The sequence below is a fragment of the Syzygium oleosum genome, unplaced genomic scaffold (assembly GCF_021117445.2).
Source record: "Syzygium oleosum isolate NSW1041296 unplaced genomic scaffold, Sole_v2.1 Sole_v2.31, whole genome shotgun sequence".
NCBI classification, from domain to species: domain Eukaryota; kingdom Viridiplantae; phylum Streptophyta; class Magnoliopsida; order Myrtales; family Myrtaceae; genus Syzygium; species Syzygium oleosum.
In genome coordinates this window covers 321,719-342,729 of record NW_026607515.1, presented here as the reverse complement: position 1 = coordinate 342,729, position 21,011 = coordinate 321,719, and the positions used below count along the sequence as shown (strand labels likewise).

Sequence of the window (21,011 nt, the reverse complement as noted above, 5' to 3'; positions counted from 1 at the left end):
TATAGGTGCCACTTTTATTCACAATTCTTGAGTAAAAAAAATTGAAGTTGTATTTTCTCAACGAACCGGGGGACCTTTTGTTATTGCTGACTTCGAAGTCTTCTAATTATGCCAAACCGCTGAACACGCTATAAGATTTTCTTCAAAGATAGTGAGGGAACTATAAAATTCAAATATTTTACTCTAACCACTTCTATAGGAGTTTCTTCAATAAAAATAAAATAGAGTGGATAATTCTTTTGGTTTCTTAACATGTTTTTCCTTTGAACTGGATTTATGCAATCCTTAATTATCAAGATGCATTCGATTCTTAACTCGCATAGAGTCAAAGTCTGCAACTATTATCTGCTCCACTTGGCTAAAATTGAGAGCCACATCAACATGATGTTGATATCCTCATCACCACTCACCACAAAGTTATCTCCTTAAATCCTGTCACGCCCCGAACCCCAACGGGCTCGCGACACCCCTTCCACGGTCGTATTGAACGCGACGTCCCAGGACGCGTTGCCGACCCAAACGAACTACGCAAGCGGAAGCGAAATAAAACAACCCAGACAGTAAAATATGACGAAGGGATAACACAAAACAATAATTCCAAATACACAACATTAAAACGGAGTAGTGGTTGGATATCCTACTTCGCTATACAAAAGAGGGGCACACAAAAATATGGGGCAACTTGACCCGTACTTGATCTCCGAGATACCCTTGCAGCGTCTCCAGTCACTCATGGTCGCGGATCTGAAATGGTTATATAATAACCGTGAGAACGAGTCTCAATAAGCAACCCCCTATACCCCACGTAGGCCAATGCGTATACAGACAAGTCCTACATGCAATCTACCCCACAACATATAAAATTCACGTCATTGTACTTACCTCGCCATCAAACGCATGCTCTGCACGTTAGTTAAACTTGACAATGCAATATTAATAGTCTAATAACATATCACAATCACTCAAGCACCAACCACACTAGCACTCAATCAATCCAACCAATTCAATCACACGTTCAATCAGCCAGTCCAATCAATTCAATCACACTCAACTTGCATACGTGGCCGAACAACTTTCCACGACCTCCCAGGTCCTTTCACACTGCCCGCGCCACTGCGCCTCAGGCTTAGCCCTTAGATCAAGCCGGGCTCGGTCCCGCGTAACCACGCCTCAGGACATTTCTCTCGACCCGCGTAACCACGCCTCAGGTCATTACTTGCCTTTCTAGCCACACCCGCGTAACCACGCCTCAGGTTGGCAGCCCTCAGATCAAGCCGGGCTCAGTCCCGCGTAACCACGCCTCTGGACATTTCTCTCGACCCGCGTAACCACGCCTCAGGTCATTACTTGCCTTTCTAGCCACACCCGCGTAATCACGCCTCAGGTTGGCAGCCCTCAGATCAAGCCGGGCTCAGTCCCGCGTAACCACGTCTCAGGACATTTTTTTCCCTTTCCAATGACCCGCGTAACCTACGCTTCAGGTCTAACTCACCTTTCACAGCCCGCGTAAACACGCCTCAGGTCTAACTCACCTTTCACAGCCCGCATAAACACGCCTCAGGCTCAGCCCTCCGATCGATCCGGGCTTTTCTCATGCACATGCACCACAATACAAAATTCACCATGCTCTTAGTCATATAAATCAATTTCAATCACCACCCATTCACCAATGTCAATCTAGCACGCCACATCAGTCAACTCAATTCATGCTCCCGACATCGGCCCACCGACCCGACATTCAAGTCGGCACATTCAATTAATCTAATTCACCCACAAGCGCCACGACAATTCAGTCAGGCATATTTATCTCAGTCAATCACTAAATCAGCCGCACAATTATCGCCACAATAATTCACCAATTAAGCACACTCAATCTAATTAGCCCACGCCTAAATTAATTCCCAACCTGATACTAATTACATCCTAAACAAGTCTAAAAATACCCAAAGTACTAGGTAGGGTTTAGGAAGTCACTTACCTAAGTTTGGCCCGGGAAAAGTCAGCTCGGGCCCAAAATAGCCCGGGTGAACAGTACCGGACTGGGCGCGGGCGCGGGCCAACAGGCGCGGTGGCCGGCCAAAGTGGGCACAATGGCCGATCGGCGTGCCTGGCGCGCGGGCGCGGCGGACGTGCGGCGTGCCAAGGGGCGCACGGGCGAACGGACGGGCGACGCGCCTAGTCGGACGGGCGACGCGCCTGGTCGGACGGGCACGGCGCCGGGCGAGCTCGGCCACGGCGCTCGGCCATGGGCACAGCCCTCGGCCACGGGCACAAGGCCCGGCCACGGGCTCGGCCACGGGCACACGCACGAGGCACGGGCGCGGGAGCGGGCACGGGCACGGCGACGGGCGCGCGGCTTGGTCGCGTGGGCGACGAGCCGGCTACGGCCTGGGCTGGCTGGTCGGGCGGCGACGCGGCGGCGACCGGCGGCGACGCGGCGGCGACCGGCAGCGGCGACGCGACGCGGCGGCGACAAGCGGCGGTGACTGGCCGGGCGAGGCGGCGATGGAGGAGCCGGCCGGCGAGCAGCAACGACGGGGACAGGCTGGGCGACAGCGGCGGCGACTCGCAGCGGCGGTGGGCGGCACGGAACGGACGAGCTCGGATCGGCGAGCTCCCGAGATGCGCGAACAAACGAGCGGCGAAGGCGACGGGCCGAGCTCCGCGGCGGCGAGCCGGACGGCGAGGCGGAGCAAGGCGGCCGGGCCGGGCAGCGACGGGCCGAGACAGAGCGGTGGCGGCGAGCCGAGCTCGCGCGCTTGGGAAGGAAGGGAGGCGGCGTCGGGCGGGGCTTCCGGGCGACGCGGCGCGGCGGCGGCGCGGCGACGGCGCGAGGAAGACGGCAGCGGCGCTCGGCGGTCAGGCGGGCTTGGGCGGCGGTCGGCTGGGCGAGCAGGAGCGGGGCGAAGCAGAACCAGACGCCGGTGAAGAACAAGGAAAAGAAAGAAGAGGAAAAGAGAAGAAGGAAGAGAGAAGGGAGGAGAGAGAAGAAGTGTGTCAGGGGGGGTTGGTCTGCATGGCATGGGCTGAGGGGACGCTGCATGGGGAAGACGTGCGCGCAGACGAGGAAAGAGAGAGGGAAAGAAGGAGAGAGAGAGAGAGAGAACAGACGTGATGATGGAGGGGGGTGAACGTGCGCGGAGGGGACGTGCTCAGCACGGCAGAGGGAGGAGAGAGAGAGAGAGAGAGAGAGAGAGAGACTCAAAGTCAAACCTCTCACTCGAGTGCGATCCAACGGACACGGTTCAAACCCGAAAACGATCTAACGGTCCCCTATAATCCTAATTAATAATATAGGAAAATGGCCAAAATAAAATATGCCGAAACACACCACGAGGGAGGTCTACCTGTCCAAATCCGCACCCGGTCAAAAATCCACTTTTCACATACTCCGGGTAATACTGACGCTGGCCACAATAATATCGACACCGTCCAATTTATTTCGTCCCGAAACTCCCGGAAATCGACTGCCAAGTTCAGGATCTAAATAACGGCCAAATTCGATCGAGTGCGATTCTAGCGAAATCTCTAATTTAAAATGATAACCGGGAGTGATCAGTTCCCGGACGAGATTTTACTATAAGCACACTGACAAATTACACGTTTTATAAAACCCAAAAATGGGCCGAAATTCGGGATGTCACAAATCCAATCGAACTGAAAAGCTCATTTTCTTTCTTCCATTGTTGCAATCACGGTGGACCCTTTATTTGGTCCCAAAGCAAAATCTAATGGAGAAAAGAGAGAAAACGTTAGAAAAAGAGAAGGTGGGAGATCATTAATAAAGTATACCTCGTGGATTCTTCCTGTTTTCTTACTTTTGGACTCTCTTTTTTGCGCAAAGTTCAATAAAATAAAGAAGCCACCCGACAACGATTCTCCTTACCTTAGTAACTTAATCAACCTCACGCCGCTAATCAAAGCTTATTTTAACAGCCAAACCGAAGTTTTCTTCCGTATCTATATAGCTTTTTGAAACAAAATTAATTCACTGCATCAATCGTCAAGAGTTAAATAGAAGTGGAGATCAAAAGAGATATCACTAGTTTGAAGTGATTGCACCAATTGCACACACTAATCTCCAATCCACATCAAAGGCGATTATGGTTGCTTTTGTCTTCAATATTTATAAAAGTATGTGTCCCTTCTGATTCTAGCTAAGAAAGATATCTTCTGTATCGTGCCGTCAATCACTAGGGTAATTAAAAAAAAAATTTATAGAAAATGTAAAGACTATGATTTAGAAAGTCATTAAGAACCACTATTGCTTCAAATTGTTCCTACATGTATTATACTATCTTCATAAAGTTGTACTACACGGCTAAAATTTATACTCAAGCAACTATGTCATTCTGGGCAAGTGCCTTGCATGAATACAATTATAGAATGGATATATATGATTTTTCTTTTAAGTGGAGTATAGGAGAGGGTATTTTATGTGACTACTACACACATAAATTATTGCAAATTTATACATTTTAACTTCATATAAGGATTTTTTTTTTTCAGATTTACTAGACAAAATATGTGGTTATTCATGACTGGGTTAACGATGATATCGTGTAATGTATCATTATCATATAATATATTTTTTTAATGGTGATTAATTATTTTGTGAAATGATAGGACTGTGTAACAAGTTGAATTACGTCTAACGTTTGTGACTTAGTTTAGCAAATATGAAATAAATATCAAGTGATTAAGCGCCCACGATGGAACAGAAAGAATTTAAAGAAGGTGGAGAAGAGGGGAGGAGGAAACAAACGAAGAAGAAAATACGAAGAAAGATTGCGTATCAGAAGGAAGTGACGGGGGAGAGAGAGATGGGAAAAAGCATCTTTTGAATTTTGCCGACAAAAACAAATTAGGGTTGGACACGACTCCACCGATAATGGAACTTCAGTTTGCATGCTTCTCGCTATAAGACCAGGCGACTCCCCAAGTCTACAAACAAGGATCGTTCCATCTTTTCTCAATCTTTTCATATTGCGCCTCCTCTGCAGACACACACTAAGCAATTATTTACCAATTTCTCTTTGCCCAGAGACAAACATCGGCATGACTAGTGCTCTCAGCTCCGTGAATGTCTATCCATTGTTGCTGCTCATTCTTGGTCTGTTGCAAGCGGTGACTAGCGATGCCGGATCGAGTAATTCACGGTGCGTCGCTTCATCCTATGGTGACATTCGCGATATACATCACCCATTTCGACTGAAGAGTGACCTAAAGGGGTGCGATGATTCGAAGTTTGAGCTGGTTTGTGAAAATAATCGTACTGTTTTGTACCTCCTTGATGGCCGATTCTACGTGCAATCCATCAATTATTCCGCCTACAAAATCAGATTGGTCGACGATGGGCTGCAAAAGAATAATTGCTCGTCTTTCCCCCATTATTCATTGGCGATCAGTAGCTTCTATTCCGATCCAAACATCTCATATGTCATGTACGGCAGCGATATATTTGTCATTGTAAATTGCTCAAAGCCGGTTAGTTCTCCATTTTACATCGCTACCCGTCCATGCATTGAGGGGTCATACTCATCCAACGCGCCATCAACTTGGAATTTGTATGCTTTGGTTAATCCAAATGCTTCGGATGTGCGGGATTTTTGCACCATCAGCAGTTGGGTGCGGGCATCATGTGTTTTTGAGCCTGATAAACAGATTAATATTAGCTCCTACAACTATGAGCTAATCCATAACAGCATGGCCGAATTTGATCTCGACTTTGCCGGTGGATATAGTCCATGGAAGAAAACTGTTTTTTGCTACCTTGATTTCTATATCTACTTCCACTTCCGTAACTACTTTTTTTGGAAGCACTACGCTAGCAGCGGCCAGGTTTGCGGATCCAAGTACTACTTGGGCGGTAAGCATTGATTGGCAATGAAATTTTACCCCAATATTGCAGAATTCCGTACAATTGTTTTTTTTTTTTGGGTCGAAGATTCTGTACACTTGTTTTTTTTATGGTTGAAGATTCCGTACACTTGTTCACTTGCTACTTTCTCTTCAAAACTGGAAAGTGAAAGAAATATCTCATATCCAAGATAATTATGACGAAATATACATGATAGTATATGTCAACGTTGTGTATTTGAAAGGTTTTGGGATAAAAAAAATTAATTAAATCAAGAGACACTTGTTAATATTCCTTAAATAATTGTATTCATGCATGGACGGAGGAACAAAACTATTAATTAACTAAAAGTGAAAATCACTGTGCCTAGATTATAATTCCTTTCCACAAAAGGGCTAGATTTCCCACTGTAAAAAAAGAAAAGAAAAAGAAAAAGGATTCTTGTGCGAGCAATCACTTGACTAGTTTTTGTTGGCATAGAATTTACATTTTAGTTCTTTAATTAGTCACTTAACTAATAATCCAGGAGACGCTCCTTAACATTCCTTAAAAATTTTAGTTATGTATCGGTGGTAGGAGGAACAAAATTATTAGTTTTTTATTTTTATTTTTTATGAAAATCACTATTTCTCTAGAGTTGTTGACCACTAATAAAGCGAAAGGAGTTTCTCGTAACACCTACCATCTATGTACGAAGCTTATTATTTGCATTTAATTATTTGTAGATGTACGCATGCCACTACTCATATTCTTTTGTACAAAATTCAGCTTATACAAAGTAGCTGGCTACTACTCTGTTTCCTCGTGAGTTTTGTTTTGGAAACTTCTTTTCCTTCAATTCCTTTTCACACCATTCATTACTTCCACAGGTGTCCAAGATGATATTGCAATTTGGACTGCTGGAGATTTTATAATACTATTGGGTAAGCCGCAATGATTTGCTCTTACAATAATTATGAAGATAATTCTAACCTATCAAAATTTTCTTCAGTGCTTTTCTGTGTAGCGAAATTCATAATCGGGATGCCATTTGTTGCGATATTTCTAGTCTACAAGTACCGAAGAAGACACTTAGCAATGGACAAGAACATTGAAGAATTCTTGCAAGCTCATAACAACTTTTTGCCCATAAGGTACGCTTACTCTAATATTACAAAGATCACAAGAAACTTTAAGCACAAACTAGGTGAAGGGGGATATGGTTCTGTGTACAAAGGAATGCTCAGAAGCGGCAATGAAGTGGCCATTAAGATTTTGAAGTCCAAGGCCCATGGCCAAGATTTTATTAGTGAAGTGGCTACTATTGGAAGAATTCACCATGTTAATGTTGTGCAACTCATCGGTTTTTGCTTTGAAGGCTCGAAACAAGCTCTCGTGTATGATCTCATGTCAAATGGATCCTTGGATAAGCACATTTTTGCGGAGGAAGGTGATAAGTTTCTTGATTACAAGAAAATATATGAGATTGCTCTTGGGGTGGCCAGGGGGATTGAATACTTACATCGGGGGTGTGACATGCAAATACTACACTTTGATATCAAGCCCTGTAACATCCTTTTAGATAAGAATTTCACTCCGAAAGTTTCTAATTTTGGACTCGTGAAACTTTATCCCACGGATCATAGCATAGTTTCATTGACTGCTGCAAGAGAAACCTTGGGATATATGGCGCCTGAATTGTTCTACAAAAACATCGGTGGTGTATCTTATAAAGCAGATGTCTATAGCTTCGGGATGTTGCTCATGGAAATGGCAGGTCGAAGGAAGAATACAAATGCAAATGCGGAACACTTGTGACATCCCGAATTTCGGCCCATTCTTGGGATTTATAAAACGCGTAATTTGTCAGTGTGCTTATAGTAAAATCTCGCTCGGGAACTGATCACTCCCGATGATCATTTTAAATTAGAGATTTCGCTAGAATCGCACTCGATCAAATTTGGCCGTTATTTAGACCCTGAACTTGGCCGTCGATTTTCGGGAGTTTCGGGACGAAATAAATTGGACGGTGTCAATATTATGGTAGCCAACGTTGAGATTTTCAGGAATGATGGAAAAAGGGGAGTTTTTGACCACGTGCGAATTTGGACTAGTAGACCTCCCTCGTTATAATTTGGTCTAATTAATTTGGCCTTTGTCCCTTTTTATATGCGAGGCTTATTTTGGACCGGTAGATCGTTTTCGGTTTTGAATTTGGACCATCGGTTTGCAAATAATATTTGAATGTTCAAATTATTTCTTATTCTATTTTCTCTCTCTCTCTCTCTCTCTCCTCCCTCTGCCGCGCCCCTCCCCTACGCGCACGTTCTCTCCCCCTCTGCCCGCACGTCCCTTTTCTTCTCTCTCCTCTTTTCTCTCTCCTTCTTCCTCCTTTCTTCTTCTTCTTCTTCTTCCTTTCTTCCTCCCCCGGCCCCGACTGGTTCTGCTCGTGTGTCTGCTGCCCGACGCCGACCGCCTGAGCTCGCCTGGCCGCCGCGCGTCGCCGCCGTCGCCAACTAGCTCGACCGCCGCGCCGTCGTCCGCCAGTCGCCGCCCCGACCGGCTGGTCTGCCCCTCTGTTCCAGATCTCGTTTCCCGACCCCTTCCGCGCGCGTGTCTTCCACTGCGCCGCTGTTCGCCGCCGCGCGCCTCACCGCCCGTCTGGCCGGTGTTCCCGTCGACCCGGAGCCGCTGTCCGTGCCGCCGATCGTCCCGAGCCGACCGTCCCCGTCACTCCTTTATCTTCTCTCTCTCCCTCCGGCTTGGGCTAGATCTGGCTGTGTCGGCGCTGCTCGCCGCCGTGAGCCACCGGCCAGCTGTCGCCTGCGCTTCAGCCACCGATCGCCACCCCACCGCCTGGCCGGCCACCCGACACCACCCCCTCCCCTGTTCTGGCCACCGCTCCCCTCCCCTGTTCTGCCCTCACCGCCCCTGTTCCCGTCGCCGCCGTGGGCCGCCGCTCGAACGCCGGAGCTGCTGCTGTTCCGGCGAGGCCCCTGCTTGCCCCCTCTGCCGCCGAGCTGCTGCCGCCTCAGCCGGAGCTCCCTTGCCGCCGCCGTCGCCCGGCCGTGTTCGAGAGCCTCACCGATCGCCGCCGCTGCGGCTGTGCCGGCGATTTCCCCCGCTGCCCAGCCCCGTTTTCTTGCTCAAGTCGAGGTAAGCGACACCCTAAACTTCGCCTAGGACTTTGGGTATGGCTAGACTTGATTTAGGGTTGTTTAGTGTGGAATTGGGTGGCTGAATTTGAGGCCAATTAGGGGTCGATGCCGGTTGATTTTGGTAGCTGATCTTGTGCCCGTATGTTACTGATTTTGTGGTTGTTCGTGTGCCCATTTGCTGCTGAATACTGGCTGGGTTGTGAGGAATTTTGTCGGGCCTATATATGCTAGAATGGCGGTCTAATCGGTGACGTTTTGGGGGCTGAAATAGGACTGATTTGGGGCGGTTCAAGGCTGAGTTTGTGACTAATCTCGAACTAGTATTTGTGCTAGAACTTATGTTAACATGGGTGTTTGATTAGGTTTGATTTAATGTTCGATTGGCGATTGTTCGTGTTGGTTGTTTGCGCTAATATTGATGAGTTGTGACTTGGTTTGTGATCTAAAATATGATGTTATGTTGGCTATGTCGCGGCTGAGTCGTTGTTGCTCTTGCGCTCGAGTTTAGAGCTCGTTTTTCGAGTCAAATGTGCTTGGTTGTGAGTTGGAATTGTTGGCCTAGGTGGGGCCGGGCAAGCTTGGCGAATTGTGGCTTGAATTGTTGAAAGTGTGATCAATTTATAGTATGTATGGGTTGAATTGATTCAGTGGCGTTTGAGCTCGGTTGTATGATGTTGAGTATGTGAAAGTTTGTTTGTGAAAGGTCCCGTGGGGTGTTGACCGGGACGAGCCCGGATTGATCGGAGGGCGACCGTGGGGTGTTGACTCGGGTCGTGTGAAAGTTTATTTGTGAAAGGTCCCGTGGGGTGTTGACCGGGACGAGCCGGATTGATCGGAGGGCGGCACGTGGGGTGTTGACCGGGTCGTGTGAAAGTTTATTTGTGAAAGGTCCCGTGGATGTTGACCCGGGACAGAGCCCAGATTGATCGGAGGGCTGACCTGTGGGGTGTTGACCCGGGTCGTGTGAAAGTTTATTTGTGAAAGGTCCTGTGGGGTGTTGACCCGAGACAGAGCCCGGATTGATCGGAGGGCTGACCTGTGGGGTGTTGACCCGGGTCGTGAAAAATTTGGGTGGATGCGCATGTGTTTTGTGCATGGATGAATTGGGTGAACGTACGTATGTATGTCGTTCGAGTGATTGTGATGTATTTTTGGGATATTATTGCATTATCATGATTTGACTAATATGCAGTGTGGGCATGTGATTGGATGGCGAGGTAAGTCCATTTATGTGAATTATATATATGTAATCAGTTAGATTGCATGCTGAACTTGTCTGGGTACGCATTGGCCTATGTGGGGTTTAGGGGTCTGCTTATTGAGATTTATCTCATCCCCCGTTGTTAAACATTTTCAGGACTGGAGTGACGGATAGTCGTCATGTGCTGTTCGGAGACCGGGATTGACTTTGGGCATTTGATGTTTCATTCCACCTTTTTGGTTGCCCCCATTTTGTATAGTGAAGTAGGTTACCCAACCTTTACCCCCTTTTTGATGAGCGTGTTTCTGTTGTTTGTATCTGCCAAGTATTCTTATAAAATGTGTATATTGATTTTATGGTAGTGCTATCCCTTTGTCATTATTTATTGTCTGGGTTATTTAATTTCGCTTCCGCTTGCCTTTATCGTCGGGTGTTTCTTTTGGGTCGACGATGCGTCCTGGGACGTGGCGTTCAATACGACCGTGGAAGGGGTGTTGCGAGCCCGTTGAGGTTCGGGGCGTGACATCCCTATTGATTTTGTATCAGAGCAAGGTTAGCTCGATCCAAGATGGTCGAGACCTGGAGTGATAAGGAGCGATGACTTTGGGGTAGCCAGTTAGGAAGATTTGTGTGCCATGCGTACCCCATACTGTGTGATTGTGATTGCTGAGTGATTTTATGCAATAATATGTGAGGTGCAGGTGCGTCAGGACTTGAGGTAAGTGCACGAACTTTGTTGCTTGTGATTGGCTGTTGGTTGTGATTGGCTGCCTGTTTAGTGAATTGTTGTTGTGATTCACTGCCTAGGGCTTTAGACTGGTATAGTTGGCCTAGGTCTTTAATTCCCGAGGGGAATTATAGTAAGTAAGTGGATGGTGTGAATCCTATGAGTAAGAGTAGCCGAGGAAGAGGTCGAGGTCGTGTAGGTCCGCAAGTTGGAGTTGTGGGGGATCCTAGATGGGATGAGATTTTGAGGACACTCGAGGAAGTTAGAGTTTTAATGGGAAGGCAGACTGAGCAGTAAAATGCGACTGTTGCTATTAATGCTGAGGCCGCTGTTGTCGCCGCCAATGGAAATAACGGGAATCATGGGCATAATAGAAATGTTGGGGATCAAGGTCAAGAGCAAGTTAATGCAATTAGATAGATGCGTCAGCTGGTTGGAAAATATTTGAAATTGAAACCTCTGAAGTTCGATGGTAAATGTGACCCTGAGGCTACATTGCTTCTGAGGTATTCGGGTGCACTGATGAGGAGAAAGTGACCCTGGCTATATATCAACTCTAAGGAAATGCAAAGGATTGGTAAGAGAGCCCCCGAAGTAGGATATTTCAGAGGGCATATTTCCAAGCTGGGGTGTCGTTATCGAGGCCTTCAATGTGAGGTACTTTCAGAGAGTGCGCGAGGACAGAAAATGACAGAGTTTCTTCGTCTACGCTAAAATTGAATGTCAATCGATCAGTACGAGGTCAAGTTTGTAAGGTTGTCTAAGTACGGACCAAGGATAGTCAATGATCGTGTGGATGGGACAAGAAGGTTCCGGGATGGACTGAAACCGAATCTCCGCAATCAGTTGATGCTAATGAAGTTAAGGGATTGTAATGAGCTGTATGACAAGGCTTAAACGGTTGAAAGGGATATGAATGAGAGGGTTATCGTATATGGATTGCGGTACGCGCCGGCTAGGGACAATAGGAACTTTGGAAAGAAGCCTATGACAGAGAATCGGAGATTTGTCCCTCTTGTAAGAAAGAACTTTGGGAAGCCGAATTACTATTCCAACACCGTATGTCGGTCTTATGGAAAGAGGCGTAGGAATGGCCATTGCCAAGGTAGAAGTGGAGCATGTTGCGGATGTGGACAGTAACGTCACCAAGTGAGAAATTGTTGAACCGACAGGTTAGGTCACTGATGCAATCACAGCGATCGCAGATAGGACATTAAGCGAGAGCTGCCTCGCAGAATAATCAGAATTGACTACTGACGTAAGGAAAGATGTACGCTGTGGTGGGGAAGGAATCAGAGGATGTGCCGCGAAAGTCTAGATGCGTTACGTGTTGATATTGGGTGCAATAGGAGATGATTTTGAAGTTATCGCTTGAGTGGTCATGTAAGACTTATAATCAATTTTATGATGAATAGGCGTAATTGGTTTAAGGATTTATGGATTACTGACGATATTCTTGGACGAGTTGGGAAGGATGAGTGTTGCTTAGGGATTTCAGATTTTGTAAAGAACCGATGTGATTTGTTTTTTTTTTTTGGGAGACTATGGAGTGGAATTGGATGGATTGAGTTTGGTCTTTGAGGTGTGGAAAGATAATTATCTTGTGATTAACTCGTTGGTTAAGGAGTCAAGGCTAGAGGACATAGCCGAGGTGTGTAACCTTCCCGATGTCTTTCCTCAGGAATTGTCGAGATTGCCACTTGATGGTGAAGTGGGGTTTGTGGTTGAGTTGGCCCTATGGACGAAACCAATTTCGAAAGCGCTCTATAAGATGTCGCTGTCAGAATTGAAAGAATTGAGGGTTCAAATGCAAGAGTTATTGGATAAAGGTTTTATTCGTCTGAGTATGTCTCCATGGGGAGCGCCAGTGTTGTTCGTAAGGAAAAAGGACGGATCGTTAAGGTTATGCATTGACTACAGACAGTTGAATCAGGTGACTATTAAGGATAAACACCTGTTGCCAAGGGTAATTGACCTGTTCGATCAGTTACAGGAGGCATCAATATTTTGTAAGATCGACTTGAGGACTGGTTATCACCAATTGAGGAATAAGAAGGAAGATGTGCCGAAGACGGCATTTAGGACGAGATATAGACACTACGAGTTTACGGTGATGCTATTTGGATTGACTAACGCCCCTGCAGCCTTTATGGATTTAATGAATCAGGTATTCAAGGAATCTCCGGATCAGTTTGTGATCGTGTTCATAGACGATATCTTGGTATACTCAAAGAGTTCCGCCGAGTGTGAGTTACATTTGGAAAAAGGTTCTACGGACCTCAAGGGAACACGCACTCTACGCTTAGTTTAATAAGTGCGAATTCTGGCTTCATCGGGTGGCGTTCTTAGGACATAGGATACCCGGGGAAGGAATTGCAGTGGACCCGATGAAGATTGAGGCCATCATGAATTGTCTGAGGCCGACAATCGTAACCGAGGTTCGGAGTTTCTTGGGTTTAGCGGGTTATTACCGACGTTTCGTGGAAAGGTTTTCGACATTGGCAATGCCGCTGACGCGGTTACTAAAGAAGGAAACGAAGTTTGAATGGACGAATAAGTGCGAAAGGAATTTTCATGAGTTAAAGCAGAGGTTGATGACCGCGCCGGTATTGACGGTCCCGTCAGGTCTGGAAGGATATGAAATATAGAGTGACGCGTCGCTAAGAGGACCCGGATGCGTGTTGACACCACGTGGAAGAGTGGTGGCATACGCATCGCGACAATTAAGACCGCATGAGCAGAATCATCCGACGCATGATTTGGAATTAGCCGCGATTACCTTCGCTCTTAAGATTTGGAGGCATTACCTGTGTGGGGGAGAAATTTCAAATTTATACGGATCATCAGAGTTTAAGGTACTTGTTTTTCTAAAAGGAATTAAATATGAGACAGCGTCATTGGATGGAACTCCTTAAGGACTACGACTGCGATATTTTATATCACCCCGGAAAGGCTAATAATGTAGCGGATGCACTGAGTTGGAAATCGAGCATCGCGCATATGATGGTCAAAGAATGGACCTTGTTGGAGGGAGTCCAGCATTCAGAGTTTAAGTTTGAAGTGAGCCATGTTTTCAAGTCTACTTGCCGCATTGAGGATTGAACCGGAAATTCAGACTAAGATTAAGGCTTTACAATCTACGGACCCGGAGATTCAGAAGATTTTGATGTATGGATGCCACAAAAAGGAAATCGGATTTTCAGGTATCCGAGGATGAGATTTTAAAGTTTCGTGGACGGTTATGTGTGCCAAGTAATACAGAACTGAAGGAAGAGATTTTGTCTGAAACACATTGTAGTGATTATAGTATTCACCCGGGTAGTACGAAAATGTATCAAAACTTACGACAGCATTATTGGTGGAACGGCATGAAGGTGGATGTGGCCAAACATGTGGCTAAGTGTTTCACATGCCAACAAGTGAAGGCGCAACATTGCAAGCCAGGTGGAATGTTGCAGCCATTGGAAATTCCCGAGTGGAAATGGGAACACATCACGATGGACTTCATCATGGGATTACTGAGGAGCCAAAGGGGCCATGATTTGATTTGGGTGATAGTGGGTCGGTTGACAAAGTCAGCACATTTTCTACCAGTGGGAAAGGATTTTACCTTGGAAAGGTATGCCGATTTGTATATACGACAAATAGTCCGTCTGCATGGAGTGCCAGTGACAATCACTTCAGACTGTGAGCCTAAGTTTACTGCCGCTTTTTGGAAAAGTCTTCATACGGCATTAGGAACGAGGTTACAGTTTAGCACGGCCTATCATTCGCAGACGGATGGCCAGTCTGAAAGGACAATTCAGACTTTGGAAGATATGCTACGGCGTGTGTATTGGATTTTAAAGGTGGCTAGGAGGAATAGTTGCTCTTGGTTGAGTTTGCCTATAACAATAGCTATCGGCAGAGTTTTAGAATGGCACCGTTTAGGGCATTGTATGGCAAGGTTTGCAGAACACCGGTTTGTTGGGATGAAGTGGGTAAGAGGAGTATCACGGGTCCCAAGTTGGTTCAGCAGTCAATTAAAACAGTCAAAGTGCGATGTGGGAAAGTGAAGAGTTGATGCGACACCAGTACCCCCATTTATTTGAATAGTTAGGTTGGATTGTAAATTTCGAGGACGAAATTTTTGTAAGGGGGGAAGAGTTGTGACATCCCGAATTTCGGCCCATTCCTGGGATTTATAAAACGCGTAATTTGTCAGTGTGCTTATAGTAAAATCTCGCCCGAGAACTGATCACTCCCGATGATCATTTTAAATTAGAGATTTCGCTAGAATCGCACTCGATCAAATTTAGCCGTTATTTAGACCCTGAACTTGGCCGTCGATTTTCGGGAGTTTCGGGACGAAATAAATTGGACGGTGTCAATATTATGGTAGCCAACGTTGAGATTTTCAGGAATGATGGAAAAATGGGAGTTTTTGACCACGTGCGAATTTGGACTAGTAGACGTCCCTCGTTATAATTTGGTCTAATTAATTTAACCTTTGTCCCTTTTTATATGCGAGGCTTATTTTGGACCGGTAGATCGTTTTCGGTTTTGAATTTGGACCATCGGTTTGCAAATAATATTTGAATGTTCAAATTATTTCTTATTCTATTTTCTCTCTCTCTCTCTCTCTCTCTCCTCCCTCCGCCGCGCCCTCCCCTACGCGCACGTTCTCTCCCCCTCTCGCCCGCACGTCCCTTTTCTTCTCTCTCCTCTTTCTCTCTCTCTTTCTTCCTCCTTTCTTCTTCTTCTTCTTCTTCTTTTTCTTCCTCCCCGCCCCGACCGGGTTCTCGCTCGTGTGTCTGCCCGACGCCGACCGCCCGAGCTCGCCTGGCCGCCGCGCGCGCGCCGCTGTCCGCCAACTAGCTCGACCGCCGCGCCGTCGCCGCCGCTGCCGCCCCGACCGGCCGGTTCCGCCCTCGTTCGATCTCGTTTCCGACCCCTTCCGCGCGCGTGTCTTCCATCGCGCCGCTGGCCGCCGCGCGCCTCACCGCCCGTCCGGCCGTGTTCCCGTCGACCCGGAGCCGCTGTCCGTGCCGCCGATCGTCCCGAGCCGACCGTCCCCGTCACTCCTTTCTCTTCTCTCTCTCCCTCCGGCTTGGGCCAGATCTGGCCGTGTCGGGCTGCTCGCCGCCGTGAGCCGCCGGCCACTGTCGCTCGCGCTTCACCACCGATCGCCACCCCACCGCCCGGCCGGCCACCCGACACCACCCCCTCCCGTTCGCCATCGCTCCTCCCCGTTCGCCCTCACCGCCCCTGTTCCCGTCACCGCCGTGGCCGCCGCCGAACGCCGTAGCCGCTGCTGTTCCGACGAGGCCCCCGCTTGCCCCCTCTCGCCGCCGAGCCTGCGCCGCCTCGCCAGGAGCTCCCTTGCCGCCGCCGTCGCCCGGCCGTGTTCGAGAACCTCACCGATCGCCGCCACAGCGGCCGTGCCGGCGATTTCCCCGCTGCCCACCCGTTTTCTTGCTCAAGTCGAGGTAAGCGACACCCTAAACTTCGCCTAGGACTTTGGGTATGGCTAGACTTGATTTAGGGTTGTTTAGTGTGGAATTGGGTGGCTGAATTTGAGGCCAATTAGGGGTCGATGCCGGTTGATTTTGGTAGCTGATCTTGTGCCCGTATGTTACTGATTTTGTGGTTGTTCGTGTGCCCATTTGCTGCTGAATACTGGCTGGGTTGTGAGGAATTTTGTCGGGCCTATATATGCTAGAATGGCGGTCTAATCGGTGACGTTTTGGGGGCTGAAATAGGACTGATTTGGGGCGGTTCAAGGCTGAGTTTGTGACTAATCTCGAACTAGTATTTGTGCTAGAACTTATGTTAACATGGGTGTTTGATTAGGTTTGATTTAATGTTCGATTGGCGATTGTTCGTGTTGGTTGTTTGCGCTAATATTGATGAGTTGTGACTTGGTTTGTGATCTAAAATATGATGTTATGTTGGCTATGTCGCGGCTGAGTCGTTGTTGCTCTTGCGCTCGAGTTTAGAGCTCGTTTTTCGAGTCAAATGTGCTTGGTTGTGAGTTGGAATTGTTGGCCTAGGTGGGGCCGGGCAAGCTTGGCGAATTGTGGCTTGAATTGTTGAAAGTGTGATCAATTTATAGTATGTATGGGTTGAATTGATTCAGTGGCGTTTGAGCTCGGTTGTATGATGTTGAGTATGTGAAAGTTTGTTTGTGAAAGGTCCTGTGGGGTGTTGACCCGGGACAGAGCCCGGATTGATCGGAGGGCTGACCTGTGGGGTGTTGACTCGGGTCGTGTGAAAGTTTATTTGTGAAAGGTCCGTGGGGTGTTGACCGGGACGAGCCGGATTGATCGGAGGGCGACTCGTGGGTGTTGACCGGGTCGTGTGAAAGTTTATTTGTGAAAGGTCCATGGGATGTTGACCCGGGACAGAGCCCGGATTGATCGGAGGGCTGACCTGTGGGGTGTTGACCCGGGTCGTGTGAAAGTTTATTTGTGAAAGGTCCTGTGGGGTGTTGACCCGGGACAGAGCCCGGATTGATCGGAGGGCTGACCTGTGGGGTGTTGACCCGGGTCGTGAAAAATTTGGGTGGATGCGCATGTGTTTTGTGCATGGATGAATTGGGTGAACGTACGTATGTATGTCGTTCGAGTGATTGTGATGTATTTTTGGGATATTATTGCATTATCATGATTTGACTAATATGCAGTGTGGGCATGTGATTGGATGGCGAGGTAAGTCCATTTATGTGAATTATATATATGTAATCAGTTAGATTGCATGCTGAACTTGTCTGGGTACGCATTGGCCTATGTGGGGTTTAGGGGTCTGCTTATTGAGATTTATCTCATCCCCCGTTGTTAAACATTTTCAGGACTGGAGTGACGGATAGTCGTCATGTGCTGTTCGGAGACCGGGATTGACTTTGGGCATTTGATGTTTCATTCCACCTTTTTGGTTGCCCCCATTTTGTATAGTGAAGTAGGTTACCCAACCTTTATCCCCTTTTTGATGAGCGTGTTTCTGTTGTTTGTATCTGCCAAGTATTCTTATAAAATGTGTATATTGATTTTATGGTAGTGCTATCCCTTTGTCATTATTTATTGTCTGGGTTATTTAATTTCGCTTCCGCTTGCCTTTATCGTCGGGTATTTCTTTTGGGTCGACGACGCGTCCTGGGACGTGGCGTTCAATACGACCGTGGAAGGGGTGTCGCGAGCCCGTTGAGGTTCGGGGCGTGACAACACTCGAGCCAAATTTATTTTCCGTTGTGGATATACGACCAAGTCAGTGAAGGTGCAAGTGTTGGAATGGAAGAAGTTGTAGAAGAGGAAAGGAAGGTGATAAAAAAGATGATAGTAGTTGCACTTTGGTGTATACAATTAATCCTTGACCATCGACCTCCAATGAACAAAGTCCTAGAAATGCTTGAAGGAGATATTGGTAATATTCAAATGCCTCCAAAACCGCATATTTACCCACCACAAGAGCCAGTTGACGATGACAAAGTTGACACGGAATTAGAAACATTCTCGATTTCATCAAGTGCTCTCATAATTTTTGCTAGTTTTCCGTTTGGAGAAAGCAATGATGTTTAGTGGACCATGCATAGTTTGATTGGAAAAGCTTTGTTCCCCATATTATAGTATTATGTTGGGAGGGAGTTTAGCTTGACAGTGATTACATTTTGTCTTTTGCTAGCTCTCAGGTTACTGTTGTGTTGTTGTAGTTCATATATAGTACGTTTCACTCTCTTGCATCCTTTCCCTCCTTCGAAAGGATGAACAAATTGGCAAGAGAGCAAGGACGAAAAACGGTGGGGCAAGGGGACGGACATTGAGAATTTTCCTCTCTTATTATGTGATTTAGGGTAATGCCAATTAAAAAGTTAATTATATCTCACGATCTTGCTTCTTAACGTGCTACTACCGGCATATGGTTTCTCGGTATTAAGAACTGCTAAATTTCGAATTATGAATTCAATTGCAGAGAAAACGTCCGTTTTACAAAGTAGACATCATTTGTCTACGTGAGAAACAACTTTATCAAAATGGGAAAAAATAAAGTCTTAGATGAAATAATTTCATTAAGTTCATATTTGAAAGAACTCATATTCCGTTCTAAAAATAATATGCAATTACTGATGACCAATTCTACGAAGTTTTCTTTGTCTCTTTCAATATTAGGCATGTTTTATTAGTAAAACTTGATAGACTTTTTCATCTCCCATGTCTGATAAACAAAAATGTTATTTGCTTTAGAATTTGGCGTGGATTACTTTCGACTTCCCTAAAATTAGATATATCATACAACTAAACACACATCTTGACGAACTAGACCGATTGGCTAGTCGAATAAAGAAACCTGGTTATGTTTCGAATACGGAATTTGTTCTTCATGATGTGGAGGGACAAAAGGAACAATATTTGCTCTAGCACACTGAAAAAATAGCTGTTGTCTTTGGCCTTCTAAGCACCTCCAATCCGAAAATCTATTAGGGTGTTTAAAGAATCTTTGCTTTTTACGGAATTTGTCATTCTGTGATAAGGTATATCTCCATGGCAACCGGAAGATCTATTATCGTAAGGGATGCAAACCGGTTCCACCATTTTATGGACGGAACATGCTCAAGCAATGACTACTGGTGACGGTGTTTCTTAATTTGTCTCATTCATGGTGTGCATCGAATCCCTATTTTAGATGTTTTTCCCTCCTACACCTATGTTAGTTGAACCGGGATTCTATTATACTCCTTGCAAGCCCAACAATGTAAGTATCACGTCCTGAAATGTATTTGAATTTGGTTCTCGCATTGTCAAAATACCAAGCTAAAGACCTCACATGGATCTCACAAACTTTCAGCAATATGATTCATGGAACCTAAAATAGTCATGCTTTTGACTTTTGGATTTTCCTGGAGCATACGGTTTTTCGAATACTAGATATAGATATTCTGTTCCATTCCAGAGCATTCCAATATCTCTAGGGTGTATCACTATGGTTACTAGTTTTGTCATTAATTATAATTCCTTTACTTTATATATATATCAATGATATTGGCGAGTCCATGCACACTGTTCCCATGAAGCTATATCAGTTATTTCCTAACCATTTTAGTCTCGGTTTACTATTTAATAAGATTGTCAGCACGGAAGCGTAAAACATCATAAATTAGTTTAACTACCACAACGTCCGACACAGACAAACTCAAATTTGCACATTTTTCACTTTGACCTTAAAGGACATGATAGAAGGAGATCATCTTCAGTAATTCAATGATCCTCTCTACTTAGCAGGTCCCAAATTTGCACATCATATCAGAGCACAAAATATGATGTACAATTTAATGATCTCAATCCATAAATGTAATGGACATTTGTGTGTTCACCCAATGATGAGACATGAGACAGGGTCTTACATCCTTCCAAACAGGCATCACATGCCTCACTATTGTCCCCTTTGCATAAGTTGCCCTAGTAAGTAGACATTCCACCAGGCACTGATGTTGATACGGAACACGGGATATCCACTTCACTTAGAGATCCACAGACAGAGCACTGGTGAAGTCTTATTTGTTTTGGACACTCCAATATATTTAAATCGCGATACAATAATATGCAGAAGTATAACTATCACAGACTGAAATACAATGAGAATTCATATACAATCAGAATAGAGAATAGGATAGCATGAGGACTCATTAAATGGACATAAGAGCCTAACCATTGGAATTATTAGCTGCTCCATTTGGCTAAAGATTAAGAGGCACATCAACATTTTGTTCATATCCTCATCGCCACTCACCACAAAGTCATCTCCTCAAAATCCAATCGAGCTAAAAAGCTTATTGTCTTTCTTTGCCAGTTGCAATCAAACATAATAGACCTTTTCTTGGTCCCAAAGCAAAATCTAATGGACGGAAAATAGAGCAAAAATAGAAAAAGAAGGAGGATGTTGGAGATCATTAATGAAGTAAATGGGGGAATAAGGGGCTCCATAAACACAAAAAGTCTTAAAAGCTGGATAAAAAGAGGGAAGCTTCTCTAATTTATAAATTCTCTGCTTCCCGGTTTGTATTATTCTTTTCAAGATCCTGAACCTGAAGATTTGTTAGGTCCAGTATGGCTTTGT

The 21,011-nt window shown here is 45.9% G+C and overlaps 1 protein-coding gene across 2 annotated transcripts in view; it reads left to right on the top strand.

The window, feature by feature from the left end:
- The first annotated feature begins 4,965 nt into the window (after positions 1-4,965).
- LOC115686110 (rust resistance kinase Lr10-like) overlaps positions 4,966-21,011 on the top strand; it is an 81,048-nt gene continuing 65,002 nt past the window's right edge. The window contains exons 1-2 of one of the 2 annotated variants that reach the window (XM_056304266.1): positions 4,966-5,869; positions 6,730-6,783. In XM_056304266.1, the coding sequence (XP_056160241.1) occupies positions 5,059-5,869; positions 6,730-6,783 (865 nt within the window). In that variant the 5' untranslated portion in view covers positions 4,966-5,058. The remainder of the gene's footprint in view (positions 5,870-6,729; positions 6,784-21,011) is intronic. The other variant, XM_056304267.1, reaches the window with a different exon arrangement.